This window comes from Paramacrobiotus metropolitanus, unplaced genomic scaffold (assembly GCF_019649055.1).
Source record: "Paramacrobiotus metropolitanus isolate TYO unplaced genomic scaffold, Prichtersi_v1.0 Parri_scaffold0000020, whole genome shotgun sequence".
Taxonomy (NCBI): domain Eukaryota; kingdom Metazoa; phylum Tardigrada; class Eutardigrada; order Parachela; family Macrobiotidae; genus Paramacrobiotus; species Paramacrobiotus metropolitanus.
In genome coordinates this window covers 1415852-1430488 of record NW_026570240.1, presented here as the reverse complement: position 1 = coordinate 1430488, position 14637 = coordinate 1415852, and the positions used below count along the sequence as shown (strand labels likewise).

Below are 14637 nucleotides of genomic sequence, written 5' to 3'. Positions count from 1 at the left end.
GCTCTCAAGTGACATGCGATTTATTCATATTATATTCGATCATGTAATAATCATTACGAATGCATATTTCGTGTAGATACTTGCATATTCTTAACAGATTATACTGCCATTATAGATCTGCGAACAGTTTCAAAGGTTCGAACTTCGAAGTTTGGTGCACTTATCAAACTGCAAATCACAATTATTCACACTAGAATACTAAAAAGATTTCCTTTATTATCCAGCAAAAAATTATTCCAAAAAGAATACATCTCATTTCCTATACTTTCACATGAGTAATGTTACAAATTATCACTTTCCAAGGAAATCAGGACAACAAATATTCACAATCGGTCACTAATCATTGAGTCAAAAAGCAAAGTTCTATAACAACAGGATTTACCGAAAACGTTGTGCGCTAAAACCTACTCCGGATATTGGTTTTATTTAGATCACTCTGGAAGCCTCGATTGTCCTTCGTGAAAGGAAGTCTGCCTGAGGAGAAAAGAACGATCCATGAATCCAGTTACAACTCAAAAGTCCCAAACATTTCCAGGTCTTTATAATTATTGTTCGTCAAAGATCGTACAGAATCACCTCATCTTCAAAACTATCTCAAATTACCTTTCTTATCGGCTCCGGAATTCGGAACTTCGTACATAACTGTACGACCCAAACGGCCGTTTCCAAATCAATATCATGCCCAACAGAAACAAAGATCGGCTTTGTACTTGTGCGCGAGGCAATGACAGCCTACGAAATCGGGAAAACATGCGGTCAGCTTCCAGCTTCCGTGGTCATCTCCGTAATGAGACTGCTGCAATAATACATCTGCTAAAAAAGCAAATACTGTACCTTTCCTACGGTTTCGTTCTGGTCAATCAAATCCATCTCATCCCCGTATTTCCGCACGGTGTTCTGCAAATGTAAAATGTAGATGTAGAATGCAGTTGCATTTAAAAGTACAGTAATTGCAAGCATCTTTTGAAATCTATGTCGAACAAATAATTATGAGAAGCATATACGTCAGCCAAACTTTTACACAGTAAGCTTTACTAAGTTTTTATTTTTATTTAAACTTTTTTTCCAGGTAAAACTTTTACATAGTAAGTACAGTAATTATTGTTCTCCTGTAATTATGTTGTAAAAGTAAAAAGATGTCGTTGAGCAAACAGTACTAAACAGTAAATACAGCTCGATATACAACCGGTCACATAAGAAAAACGTACGTTTATCTCTCGCTCGAACGACTGATCCCACGACGGCATGTGAAAAAGTGTCTTGCCCACTCCTATGGTGGGAATTCGTTGGTTAACACCGACGTAGCACGCTGATCCACACCCTAGAATTGATTATCCCTTATGGCTACGCCAATAAAACATTATTTTAAAGACAAGCCGAAAATCTTATAGTAAGCTACGGTACGTATTCACTCACGGCGTGTATGCAACACTCCATTTCCATCAATAAGTAAAACCTACAATACAGTATTTCATAAAGATGCGATGAAATACGGAGATGACGGAACGACACACGTATGTATACTGCGGGAGCATAATTAGTGCCATACATAGTAAAAAAACTACGACAGATTCGGAGATGTTGGATTGCTGGTAACTAAATGATACTTATATCGGTTGAAAATAATTGTAACGCTGACCTGAGGAAGGTACTCCGGAGCATTTTCTCTCAAGCGATCCAAGAGTTTTCCCATAAGCGGATACTCTCGCGCGCCAAGAAAACCAGGAATGTACGGAGTGTTCAAATCCTCGATTAGCGTATCGGTATACACAACCTAGTAGCAACATCCACCTTTTTCTCACATATGCACCATTCCAAATGCAAAAACACAAGTCTCACTTTAAGATCGGGAACAGACAGAACCACCAATGCACCGCAGGCTCGGTTCTGATTGTCCTTCGCACATGCCAGATCCAATCCACCAATGTACTGCAGCGAAGTATCCCTATCATTTCCGCTCTTAACAGGGCCAATTGTTCGAGTTCGTTGCCAGAAATGTGCATTTGTAGTTCGAACTAATTCCTGAAGAAGCTTCTGCTCTCTGCATCAGATAGAGTACAGTCAGTACACCATTTTAAAATTCTGTATTGAAAATAAGAGGACGATGGTGAACTGAAAGCGGTTTACTTTCAGCTTTAGGTTTATGTTACATCAGCTCACTGACTGGTCGGTCACATACAATTGTCAAATTATTCTGTAAACAATCGAGCAATTAACGTAAAATCTTTCTAAACCACCAATAAGCCAGGAGACCCCAGCAGGCGGAAAAAGTTTGAACTAGTGTACGCGTATGCACATAAGAATGTACAATATTAACAGACAGTTATATATATAAATAGAAAAAATTGTAATTTGTACTAGGTATGTATTTATCGTAGTATTTATGATTTTATCATACCGTTTTATGCACCGTAGCCGGTACTGTAAGTCGGATTCCAGCGCCTCCATCTTCCAAGGTATTTACTCTTATATCAGCCGGGCTTCCGCCGTCGCTCTTGTCGATTGCAATGAAAAAAAAGCGATAGGAAAATTAGGAAATGTAACTGTAAGAGTGCTTTTTAGATTTGATGGGAAAGGAACTTATTGCTGATGTCCTAACGGTATGATTTCTGAACAGTTTTAAGCGTTACATTAATGATTAAATTATGATAAGAGCGTTCGTTTAACAGAGTGTTTCGTTCGTACAGTCAGTACTGAATCGCTATTTTAATACGAGTACTGAAGTAGCCATTCTTTACGGTCCTGTATCAAAAATCGAGCGGTGCATTATCCAAAATCTGTAGAAGTAGCAAATGGAGTAACAACACGTACGGTGCGCGATACGTAGCACGTCGATTTCGTCAGCTCCATGAAATCAACAGGAAACTTTCGAAAAGTCCAGAAAGATTATTGCACGGTTGTATCCCACCATGTGGCATGTCGCTCGAAGTCAGAGTTCATAGTCTCCTGTAACGTCGATAGCATTACCCATATGGCGCTAAACTTTAAAATTGTTAGGTGATCACTCTGTACGCTACCTTTCACTACTACCTTTTACTCTGTGCACTACATTTCATTCGTTACACTATCTTTTCGGAAACTACCTTTATCTGCCTGCACTTGTAAATTCTATTTCTCAACTTTTTCCACATCAAAATTATTTCCGGAACTGCCGTTTTTTCGTTAACAGCTGTCATTGCTGCTTCATTTCAAGCAGAACCAGCTGTTATAAAATCGAATTTCCGAAGAATTTTTGGCGATGTTGTGCCGGTTTTTCTTCGCAGATTTGGACGCTGCCGTTTTGAAGAAATTTTCGACTGTTTCGCAGGTCTCTCTATCTGTGTAAGAAGTTGCCGCTGGTCTTTCCATAAAGGGCAATCTCTGCCGCAGAGGTAGTGCTCGGAATGAAAGTTAGTGTACTAAGTAAAAGGTTGGGAAAGATTTTGAGCAATTGTAATAATTACTCAAAGTTGTGCAATAATCTGCTGATGCGAAATTTCATTGCATTTACGGATTACAAAGCATAAAGAATGCAACTTTGACTCAACAGGTAGTTTACCTGACCATGAGTGCAAAATCAGAAACGTTTACATGAGCGTTATGGTTGAAAACTTGAAGTGGAACAACGATACTGCGAAGTAAGTATACCTCGAAGTTCGAAGTAGTCGAACTGACTCGAACAATAAGTACTTAATGTCATCACGCAGTCTTTAATAACGTAAAACTTTATTATCAATAATACCATTAATACGTATAGGCACAAGTTTCTGGTGTGAGGCAGAAAGCTCTTGTTTCTCCCTGTATACGCTAAGCCGGCTAAGGTGTAAAATCGCGAAGAGCAACCAACGATCCAACAGCGCGGCAGCAATGTATTTTTCTTCTACAGAGCTTACTTACTGTTAGTAGAACTACCGTGTTATATTACGTAGGTATCACGGCAAAAGCATCGGCTTTTTTATTTCGTTAACTTTATCCTGGCCCAACAAAGACTCAACAATGGCAAGCGCGAAATCAAAGGTCGTCCCCGGTCCTCGGCTAGTGATCACGTTCCTATCTTTTTGGACACTTTGTTCCGAGTATTTGTAATCTGAAAGGATAGAGGAGAATACTTCGACACCGAACGGCCACACGAACGAACACCAACTCACCGGTCACCATTTGCTCTTTAACGGAAGGATGAGAAGTAACCGAGATTCCTTTGGCGATTCCGTGTTCTTTCAGTGCCGTTGGCCCAGCACAAATGGCCGCAATTAAACCATTTCGCTTTTCCTGCTCTTGCAGAATCTTTTTTACCAGAGGGCTCTACAAAACCAAATGCAATTAAATACTTCGCCGTATATAAGAATTCGGCTGGCAGTGAGACCACTTCCGGTCAGGCTATCCAGAACGACACTGAAGTTCCGTTCAGCAAATGCATACTACCGATTACCGAATTATAGAAGTTAGCGTGAGTTCATCTAAACTGGAAATCAGGACAAGAAATTTGCGGTGGACACAGCTGCGTAAAAAGCATGATTTGTTCTAAACATACATGTTAAAGTATTCAAAAAATGTTCGTAAAATTAACACCGCTAACCCAGTATACTGTACATAGTGGAACTTTGTACAACTTCTCACCTTCCTAAGATTTTCTGCCCCTGTGTTCCCTCCTGTAACACGAAAGTTTTTCCGGAACCAGAATGTCAAAAATACATAAAAAATTAAAACCCTTCTGACAAACCTGGCAAAATAACAACGTCAAAATTTGAAGAATCCTCAGCGCCCCAGGCCTTTTCCACGCTGACATCGGGCTTGATCATAACATCACGGCTACATTTGACGACATCTTCACCATGCAGTCCTCCTACCGTTACTTTAATCTAAAAGTAAGAAGCGCATTACCTTTTGATGCGCTTTTAAATGAAGAATGCTCCAAAGTATTCTTACCCCAGCACGTCGTAAAACATCCGCAGTAATCTACAAAATTCCGACTACAATTCTAGACCGTCAACAAAGTTCCACAAAGAAAACCAAAAAGGGGAAATCCCTTACCACCGTTTCCATTTCTTCAGCTCCTTCAGCAAGAATAAGCAGCGCCTTTTTATCGCCCATTTTTCTCAATGCCTGATAGTATCCTGAGCTTGCTTGGAACACGAAAATTTTGTTAAAACTCCTGCCAGAGCGAGATAACATGAAGCGAAAGTAACTGTGCCTGTTTTCGAATTCTGGCAAAATTGTAGACTAATGTGCACGCTTTTGCAGCGATCAGCTGTCTACACTCTAGACAAGTCTAGGGTAGGCTCTAGGGCCTCTGTGATTTTGATTGCAAACGTAAACACGTACGCGGTACGCTATTTAATTTGTCTTTTTTCCCGCACGCGGCGCATAACGTCATGTAAAAGGCGCACTATTTGTGTCGTAGTTGGCTCCGTTGTTCCTGCTGAATTAAGTACTAGTACGCGTTAGCGCTTATGAAGTTATTGTTATCTGTCAAATTTACCACGTCCGTTGTTGATTCCTAATTCAAGGGCTTTTTAGCTGCACACTAAAAAGGTTTGGTCTGGATTGTGGTCTGACTGTGAGTGGATAATATTGTTCGTGCCGCTGTAGTTATTTACGTTTTGGTATGTTAACGTTTAGGTGATGCTGTAACGGCCAAAGATCATTTCGAGCTTTCTCACACGACCGAATGGAAGCGCCACGACTTTTGCGGCATTTTTCCAGACATGCAGCCTGCAATGGAGTGTGTCAATGCGGGTTATCGTTATTTCAGGTGTACGGCACAGATCGATACCTCGCAAATCAATGATAAACCATTAACCGGTGGGCTTCTGTAAAAGGAAAGGGAAGCTACTTTACGCTTACTTTGCAATGAAAGGCAGGCCCATTTTCATTATGGTAAGCCCTCCACGATGATGCGCACAAGCTCCTCGTTCACAGCCAGCCACACACGATTGTCCGTTCTTAGCTATACTTTTTAGACCTCGAACATATTTCGCTATTGACTGTAAAACTGTGATCCTTATCTGGAGGCTGTGCATGTTTTCTGCCGTTGTTCTTTTTGTGATGATTGCTGGTTACGAAATGAGCGCCGTAGTTTTCTCAGCTTTCTTCAGTTTGCATAGCAAGGCAACGATGGTGTTACCTATGGTGATGTTTTAAAACAAGCTTGCAGGCCATCCAGCATCGCTGCTGTTTTCAAGCTAAGTTTTTGGTATGGCGGAGGCTGAAGCTGCAACGGTGACCACCAGTCTGCCAGAAAGGCTGCTGCAATTAAGCCCAGCGCTTCTGCAAGAGAATGATGTTGAGTTTTTAGAAAAGGTAAAAGCGTTGTTTGTTACACTGTAGTATTGTTTGTTACACTGTTTATAGGCAGAATGATTGATATGATTATGTTTGTGTTGATTGTATCGTGCTTAATTATGTGGCTGGTGCAAGGTAATCGGATCCGGTACAGTGTATTTTTTTAGTTTGACTTGAGTACATTTCGGTCGGATGATGTCGGAGCCCTTGCTCATACAGCACGCCTACTCCAGAGTGGACTCCGGGTCAGTAATCGAACTTTACTGTTCTGCTTGCGTACTTTGATTGTTTTTTAGTTCTGAAAATTTGTAAAGATTCGGCGTAATTAAATGTGAATCAAATGAATTAGTTTTTCAGTGCGTTTATGAGTTCTAATTTATTGAGGTTTGCGGTTTGCTGAGGGATGTGGTTTAACTTACATGCTGCATGTTGGGTTACGTTTTCGTGTAGAATCTATGCTGCTGCTCCTTGTTCTTGATTTTCTGCACAAACAAATTGTACGTTATGTTTTGTCATTTATAGCGCGTGTTGGGTGAGAGGAATGTCGCTCGAAATGCTCAAAACCAAGCTGAGCATTTACTGGCCGAAGCAAACGCATCTCCGTTTCGCAGGGTAAGTACGGTCAGCCTTTCGGTAGTTAAAAATGCGCTAAAACGAAGGCAAGGAAGGCGACAACCTTTTAATTTCCTAGAATTAATGTTAGATTTCTAAATTTGTAGGCAGCTTCTCCAGCTCAACCGATGCAAGTGGACGCTCTCCGCGCTCGGGATCAGCACATTTTGTATCTGCAGTACGAAATAGGTCAGCGGGATTTGCAAATTCAACAACGAGCGGAAGAAGTCCAACAGGTCTGAACCGGGAACAATATCAATACTGATGTGATTTAGAATTCTTTTCTACGAGTGTAAGCTGTTACGTGCTGGTATTTAGTGTCGGGCGGAAATTGAGACTGTCCGAGCTCAACGAACATCTGTTCTGGATGAGCTGCAGCTCATAAAAGATCAGTTATTGAAAGCGAACGCAGAGAATGACTCTTTGCGGGAGTCTATAGACAGCCAAAGGAAAGATGCGGAGAACCGGTTAAAAACGCTATCAAAAGATGACGAGATATCGAAAAACCTGGATATGATTGAGGTTTTTTACCTTGCGATTGTATTGTACATCCGATAATATGATAATTATGTGGTATTTGTTTTTGACATTCGTGTATTTACATATTTTCAATCTTTCAGAGTTTGACCAAAGAAAAGGAACATTTTAAATCCGTGTCAAAAGAGTTACAAATTCGCCTTCAGGAGGCAACAGATTCGATTAATGATGCTGCGACAGAACATCTTCGATTAAAGGTGAATGATTGGTATACTATATGTATGGAGTTTGAATTTCGTTCCATTCCAAGCAGTAGACATACGTGATTGAATAAATAAATGAATAGTGGTTGATATTTCATCTTTTTTCTAATTCTTTCGAGGGCGATTAATTTCAAGTCCATAAAATCTGACAATGAGCAAAATTCATTATGATTCTTTGTAGAAACAAATTGGCGGATACGAAAAGATCGTTGCTGATTATCGCCGAAACTCATCGCAGTTACAAACGGTATAAAATTAATTTCCTATAGTGGTTTTAGTTATTTTTATCTAGCTTTCTAATGTAAAGATTGAATTATTATCATTCATCTTTGAAACGAAGATGTATTCATCAATTCGCGGGCTACCTCACCTTTAATTTTCCCGGTTATGTGGTCCAAGTTGGCTTGTAGCCACAATTAAGGGATGTGTGATTCCTAGATTCCTGTGAGTACTAATTCTGTTGCCATTCAAACCGATCCAGTCGCAGACGTGGAAGCTCAAGAGCAACTGGACGCCCTTATTTCCGTGGTTAATGATCGTGTTGAGGAATGGAAAGTAAGAAAAATTCAGTACAGCGTAGTGGTGCATTTTATCGGAACATTAAGGTTGAGCAGGTTTTACTACAAAAGCGCACCAATGCAGCGAGCGCAGCTGACGAGCGCAGGCTAATGAGCGTGGAAAAAGATGCCATCACCAAACTTCAGAATCTTATCCAGCGGCGGAATCAGGAAGTGGATGATCTTCGCAACAGCCTCGCCGTTGCTGTGGAGGAAATTGATGATGCCGCTAAGATTATTGCCGAAATGAGGTGCATTTAAGAGGCGGAGTTTTGATTTCGATGCAAAAAGGTCTGAGAAATGTAGGTTGCGTGAAGGTCAGCTGGAAGAAAATCGTCAACGATTGTTGCAAGCCGAATATGAAAAGGATTACCGTGATATTGCCAATATGCACCGACATGTGGATAATTTGGAAAACGAGCTTGAAAAATATAATCGAGAGAACCGAGAATTAACTTTGCAGTTAAAACGATACGAAAAGGTAATACTATGTATGCGGTATACTTTTTTCATTGAACTCGTAATCTATGGAGACAATTTCTTTGAGGTACTTGGTTTTTCATTGTGAAGTGCGATTTCGTCGCTTTCATTCAATTTGCATCTGTATCCTATAATTCTGTACCGGCTGTTCGCATTGTTATAATTACAGGGCACGTACGGGCTTCCGGAAGCGATTTCGGAAATTAATGAAACCAAAAAGCAACTTGCCGCTCGCGAAAAGTCTGTTGTTTTGTTTTGGCACCTTCAGTCTTCTTAAATACTGACACGTTATTGTTCTGGAGGTACATCAAGGACTTGGTTATTCGACTCAATAGTCTTACAGCCGAAAATGATGTATTACGCTCGGACAAGCGGCTAATTTCTCCTGCCCACCGAGCTCCGGATGACATGGAGAAAAATGGCTTATCTGGTGCTGGTCACGATCGCTTGACTGTCGAAGCCTTCTTGAAACAAGTATGTTTTAAGTATGGATTGGTATCGTAATTTCGTTAACGTGTTTTTGCAGTCACTACTACGGGCTTAGAGTAATGGAAACTAAAGTGCACCTTATTTGTGATTTCAGATTGAACAGTTAGAAGAAGAACGGATGTACTTGCGACAGACAATCGCGAATTTAAAGCAGCAATATTCCCGGTGGGCATCTGTTTGTGAAGTACCCCGTTTGTTTTCGTACCATCTTATTACCACATTTTGTTTGCGGCTTTCTAGTGGTAATGATGGTGATAGGCATGTTAACATCAGCAGTCATCAGAAGGGGAATCCAGAAGATTATAATGTAAGCAATGCGAATCTGACGTGCATTGTGATGTGGCGGCACTTATTAATGCGACCGGTTTGGTCATCTATTGTAGGATTTGGATAATTCTGCATCCAACAACATGGTCCACAAAATGTCTGGCATTAGTGATGAACTTCGAAGTGCACGAGAAGAAAATCAGCAACTGGAAAACTGTATGCGGGAAATCCTTAACGCTGTGCGCGATGCACGAATTCGTGGCAGTGCCGGAGAAAAAATTGAATTGTACATTCCTTCTCTGGAAAAGTTGCTGATTGTATGTGTAGATTTCGTGAGTTCTCGTGCGCAACCCAAACAGAACAAGAAGGAAAGGCCGAAAGAGTCGGTGTTTTTCAGGTCATGGAAGTACGTTCTCGTGCTACTTCGGTTCGTAGGAGCGAGCGAACGAGGGCCGGATTGGATAGCGCAGTCTATTCAGAAGCTGACGACTAAGAACTAGGTACAGCTAATATTGAGCTGAATGCAGACATAACCGGAAATATGAACAGCAGAGTAAATTCTGCTTTCGTACAATATTGGAAGTAATATACTTGAGATTTCTGAATGGGGAAGTTATACAGAATATAATTTCTCATTGTTTAAGGGCGTGATCGAAGAAAGTGGGGATGATGGCACAGAAAGCGGGAAGATTTACGATCGAGGTGCTTCGTCCATTGTCCGAGAAGTTTGGCGATTGATAACTGATTATGCCGGCGAGCTTGAACAAAGATTAAAGTCTTCTAAGGTAATTATGAATTACCGGTAACAAAACTGCAAATAACGGTAAACCGCGTGTTTCTCTGTCCTGTGCTATCATCATAACAGTAGATCAGTAGCCCTGACAATAAAATTTTTAATGCGCAGTAAGTGTAGTTTTTCATCCCGCAAACCGTTCTAACCTTTTGTGTTACGGCATTGTGGACTGCTTTTGTAAGGAAATTGGCCGAAGTACGGCTTTGACTTATTTAACGACGTTCCAGGAATCTCAGGAGTCCGCAAAAGTGGATGCTTTACATGCCGAAGAAATTTTAGGCCGATTGAAAAACTTGGAAGGTCAAATCAATATTCTGAATCATGAAAACACAGGATTGCGAAAGCGTTTGGAAGATACAGGACCGCGTACTGATCCGGAATCACAACTCCAGGAAGAGCTGGTTTCCCTTGGTAGTAGTCATCGACAAGAAGTGGATTTTCTAGTGCGCATCAATGCGGATTTGCGCAACGACATTCTGCGTAAAGACGCCAATCTGTCAGATCTCCGTGGCGCTTTGCAGGCTGCAAACGAACGGCTTGCGCAAAAAATGGAAGAGCTTTCTTTGTTGCGGAGACTTTCTACGGACAATACAAATCGTTCGGTTTATCCTGTATCCGATGCAGACAAACTGGAAATAGCACAGTCCGCTGCGGAAAAGGAGCAACAACTGGAGCAAGGTCACCTGCGGGTGGTTGCAACACTGGAAGCCAAGATTTTGCGGCTAGAGAATGAACTAAAGATATATGATGAAGAACGGCAGAAAGACCGGGATGAATTGGTCTCTGTTTTAGAGAAAAACGGACGACAGGTGCAGTTGGAAATGAATTTGCGAGACCAAGTAAGAGAGTAACGTTTGCACCGCGCTTTATCTTCGAATACTTCAGATCTTTGTTGTTTATTTTTCGTGCAGATTGCTCGACTTAGCAGCGATGTAGATTATCGAGAGAAGCGAATTGAGCTGCTTACCGCGCAACTAGCAAATTCCGACAGCGAAATGCGAGAAATTAAGGAGTCCAAGATCGTCAGCGAAAACAGTTTGCGACATGAAATCGAGCAGTATGTCACGAATACGGCTTACGCGCCGGTTTTTTGTTGTTATCTTGAACCATCTTCGCATTTCAGAGTTGAATCTCGCTATAACGGTCTTTTGGCCAGATCAGAACAGGACAACCGGCAGATGGCAAAAGAACCTGTGCCCTCTGATTCAAGCAGAACTTTCGTGCAAACGGGACCGTTACCACCGACTAGACCACTTTTAGTGTCCGACGATATCAGTTTGACGGATAAGCTCAGAGTTCAAGTTCATGAAAAAGACCGGGAGCTTAAGGTAATAACACTTGATGTTTTGCAATTGTTAAACTGCAGTTTGTAATGTTTTATAAACTTTTTAGACCTTGGCTGCGGCATTCCAGAAATTTAAGGATGAAATGTTGAATTTCCCTCCGCCAGACAAGGATTTGGTTGATAACCTTACCACACAAAAGAAAGAAATCCAGGTTCGCTGTTGTTCGTCTTTTACTGAAACAGGGCTTTTTTATGCTGGTATCGGCATCGTACAGGGGATGTTGAACGAATCAAGAGAATCCAATGCACGCTTGGCTGCCCAAGTCAGGAAAACGAAACTGGAAGAAGAACGTTTAGTAATTGAACAAGAAGGATTGCGCAGTGAAATCCGTAAGAGCAATTGCTTTAATAGCTTACAATACTTCGAAAAAATCCGAGCCAAATCCAAATGATTTTCTGATTGTTTTTTTCTGATGGATTAAAAGGTCGTCGTGACGGTCAGCTACGACGATACGAAGAATTGAATGACCAGCTAAATGTTCGTATTGATGATTTGGAAACCGCACTGGAAGCCTTCCAAAAACCCGATGATTTGTCCTCTGCGGTGGAATCAGTGCCGCTGCTGGAAGAGAAAATTGCGCAGCTAGAAAACGCTCTTGCTCGAGCTTCAGTGAACGAACAGGCCAATACTATGAAGGCAAATTCTTGCAGCATCTGTTTACCTGGCAACAGATTATAAATATCGGATTTCGTTTTAATTAGCCGGAAGTGTTGCGCTGGCAGGAGAAGAAAAAATGGGAGAAAACCGTGGATAAATTGAAAGATAAAGTGAAGGAGACGGAAGATGTCCTAATATCCGTTGAGCGAAACCTTAGCATGACGCACGATGCATTATCCCGGTCGGAAAGAGAACGTGCTGCCATGGAAAAGAAAATGGTGACTCTTACCAAAAAGGTGGCTGATCTCACACAGCAACCTGCATTTTTTCAACGAGCACTTGAGGAATCGCATAAAGAGGTTGGTGCATGTTAATGAAACTTTGCCCTACTGACCAATGAAGTATGAAATTTTCAGACGGAGCGATTAAAGTCTGCAATTGACAAGTTGGAAAAGGAGAACAAAAGAATGGCAGATCAAGTTTCGAAACTGCAGGTGTCCGCATCAGTGATTTTTTTGCTTCCGCTTACCAACTTTTTAACTTCACTTGTAACTTAAATTATTTACTTTTAGTAAATTTGTAAATCTAATATTATATAGGAGAACAGAAATTTGGCGCGTGTCGGTATACTTCAATACGCATTCCTTATAGCAAACAACACTGCCGTTTGCTATAAGGGAAAAGTTCTTTGTGTTCCAAAGGCTCAATAGTATTATCATGTTATTGTTTAATTAGCATAGGTTTTTTCAGAAGCGGGAAACTGTGCATCTGACTTCCCTTGAGGACCTAAACGTCAGACATCAAAAACTTGTGTTAGTTAATGAAAAGTTGAAGGCAGAAAATGCTAATACTACGAATCAGTTGAAAGAAGCTCAAGAGAAGGAGGAACAAAGACTGCAGTATCTCGCGGATAAGGAGAATAGTACAGTTCCCGAACCTCCTTTGGCTGAGGTGAAAATAAACATTAGAGTAGTGTCCCGGTTTATATAGCTTTTTCCGTTTTTACATTATTTGTGAATTTTCAGATTACGAAGAATCCTGGTGAAATCTTAAAAGCTGTGGAAGCTATGAAATCGGTCATTAACGAGCAGCAGGTGGAATTGAAACGGTTGAAATCGCACAATTCCACTATGAAGAACAAAATAAAAAGACTCGAGGAGGAGAAATTTACCTATCAGGTAAGCATGACCTCATTGTCTTCGAAATTGGCTACTGATTTATTTTGGCTAAGTGCTTAGATTAAAAATGCTGAGTAGAGTGGATTATTATTTAAGCTGGGTAATTTTATATGAAACGGTCTATCTGCCTCTGACCATATCCCACCTATATGACACAAGCTTGCTCTGGTAGACATTAATAAAATGATTCAGTTTTTGCAGATGAATATTGCACCGGTTGATGCCGCTGAAGACACCAAACGCACATTAAATTCTTTGGTGTCTGAAAACAACAAACTGCAGCATGACATTAAGAAATTCAGGGATGATAAAGACGTTATTCGAGGAAAAATGAATCAAGCGGGTGTGGTCAAAAATATTTTGGAACGGCGCGTTTTGGAATTAATGGAAGAAAAAGACGAGGTATGGCGGCAACCACTGAGTTTATTTTTAATTTATGCACAAAAGCACGTGAGAGCAAGACCTGTAAGGAAGTGCAGGAAAAGATCCTTGAAACTTGAAAATTTGCTCTCTTCACTGCGTTTCAGATGTTAAATAGAAGACACCCCGAAGTGAAAGCAATTGAAAGATTATTAGAAAATAAAATGTGGGATTTATCAGCTGAAGCTGAAAAGTGGAAGTTTGTAGCTTTAAAAGCAAACGTAACCGTATATACAAATATCGGGTGTCTGTAAAGTAAGGTATATGTTGTCAAAAAATTTACAGTGACCTACCTTGTAGGGTGGAAAAATTTCTGGAGAGTACCAAGTCCAAAACTATGAAAATATAATTAAGGACAACATCGTTCTGAAAGCGGAGACGAAACGGCTGAAGACGGCAATGGCCTTAAAAGAGCAGGAAATCGTCAAGGTGGGGCTGCTTCGGTACTATAATTCATTTTTGTTTTTTGGGTATCCACGTAAATATTATTGTTATTACGCATTGATTTAATATTTTTAGATGCGGAAGCGAGTGGAAGAAGTAACTCCATCAAACTATGTTGAGCTGCAAGGTCTCCGAAAAGTATACGGTGATGCAGAGAAACGGATTGCTGAATTGGAAATACAGCTGTCCAACATCATCGATAGTTCTCCAAGAGGGAGATGCAATTAAGAATTAAACTTACTTTAAACTATTTCTAGGTTAGAAAAATTGTGTAATATGAAAACCTGTGTTTCTGTTAATTTCGTTTGATCTCGCTGCAGTTTGTGATGTTTGCAGTTCATTTCGCATTTTATTTATGTCAAGCTTTGTTGCACTTTAAAATTGTGTTGGAATCTGTTTTTTTTAATAAAACTGTTAAACTTTTCATTGAAATTATGCCGTGCTAATAGTAAG

The 14637-nt window shown here is 40.6% G+C and overlaps 3 protein-coding genes across 6 annotated transcripts; 1 reads left to right on the top strand and 2 right to left on the bottom strand.

Moving 5' to 3' along the window:
* Positions 1–87: 87 nt before the first annotated feature.
* LOC129586433 (endonuclease V-like) lies at positions 88–2943 on the bottom strand. Of its 3 annotated transcripts, none has more exons than XM_055479692.1 (9): positions 2686–2821; positions 2399–2494; positions 1840–2041; positions 1640–1774; positions 1417–1456; positions 1209–1321; positions 835–897; positions 604–732; positions 88–474 (listed from the first exon to the last, which is right to left on the bottom strand). In XM_055479692.1, the coding sequence occupies exons 2-9, from the start codon at positions 2446–2448 to the stop codon at positions 427–429; spliced, it is 780 nt and encodes a 259-aa protein (XP_055335667.1). In that variant the 5' UTR covers positions 2449–2494; positions 2686–2821; the 3' UTR covers positions 88–426. The 3 variants fall into 3 exon arrangements, with proteins under 3 accessions (XP_055335667.1, XP_055335666.1, XP_055335664.1); XM_055479691.1 differs by having other exon boundaries at positions 89–474; positions 2812–2943; XM_055479689.1 differs by having other exon boundaries at positions 89–474; positions 2399–2803.
* Positions 2813–5272, bottom strand: LOC129586434 (Parkinson disease protein 7 homolog). 2 transcript variants are annotated; one of them, XM_055479694.1, is made up of 7 exons: positions 5011–5272; positions 4906–4935; positions 4700–4838; positions 4597–4628; positions 4128–4281; positions 3877–4066; positions 2813–2946 (listed from the first exon to the last, which is right to left on the bottom strand). In XM_055479694.1, the coding sequence occupies exons 1-6, from the start codon at positions 5149–5151 to the stop codon at positions 3912–3914; spliced, it is 651 nt and encodes a 216-aa protein (XP_055335669.1). In that variant the 5' UTR covers positions 5152–5272; the 3' UTR covers positions 2813–2946; positions 3877–3911. The 2 variants fall into 2 exon arrangements, with proteins under 2 accessions (XP_055335669.1, XP_055335668.1); XM_055479693.1 differs by lacking the exon at positions 2813–2946 and having other exon boundaries at positions 2980–4066.
* Positions 5062–14608, top strand: LOC129586361 (centrosomal protein of 290 kDa-like). The gene is made up of 33 exons (XM_055479543.1): positions 5062–5536; positions 5599–5856; positions 6127–6279; positions 6429–6506; positions 6784–6873; positions 6981–7109; positions 7192–7395; positions 7494–7607; positions 7795–7860; positions 8052–8168; positions 8228–8421; positions 8477–8651; positions 8820–8890; positions 8953–9124; positions 9234–9304; positions 9380–9446; positions 9523–9723; positions 9804–9896; positions 10051–10191; positions 10427–11038; positions 11111–11256; positions 11323–11527; positions 11592–11696; positions 11760–11874; positions 11970–12181; positions 12247–12501; positions 12559–12636; positions 12893–13093; positions 13168–13320; positions 13522–13722; positions 13848–13961; positions 14041–14169; positions 14260–14608. Exons 3-33 carry the CDS (start codon positions 6175–6177, stop codon positions 14410–14412), a joined length of 4767 nt encoding a protein of 1588 aa, XP_055335518.1. The 5' UTR covers positions 5062–5536; positions 5599–5856; positions 6127–6174; the 3' UTR covers positions 14413–14608.
* The last annotated feature ends 29 nt before the right edge of the window (positions 14609–14637 follow it).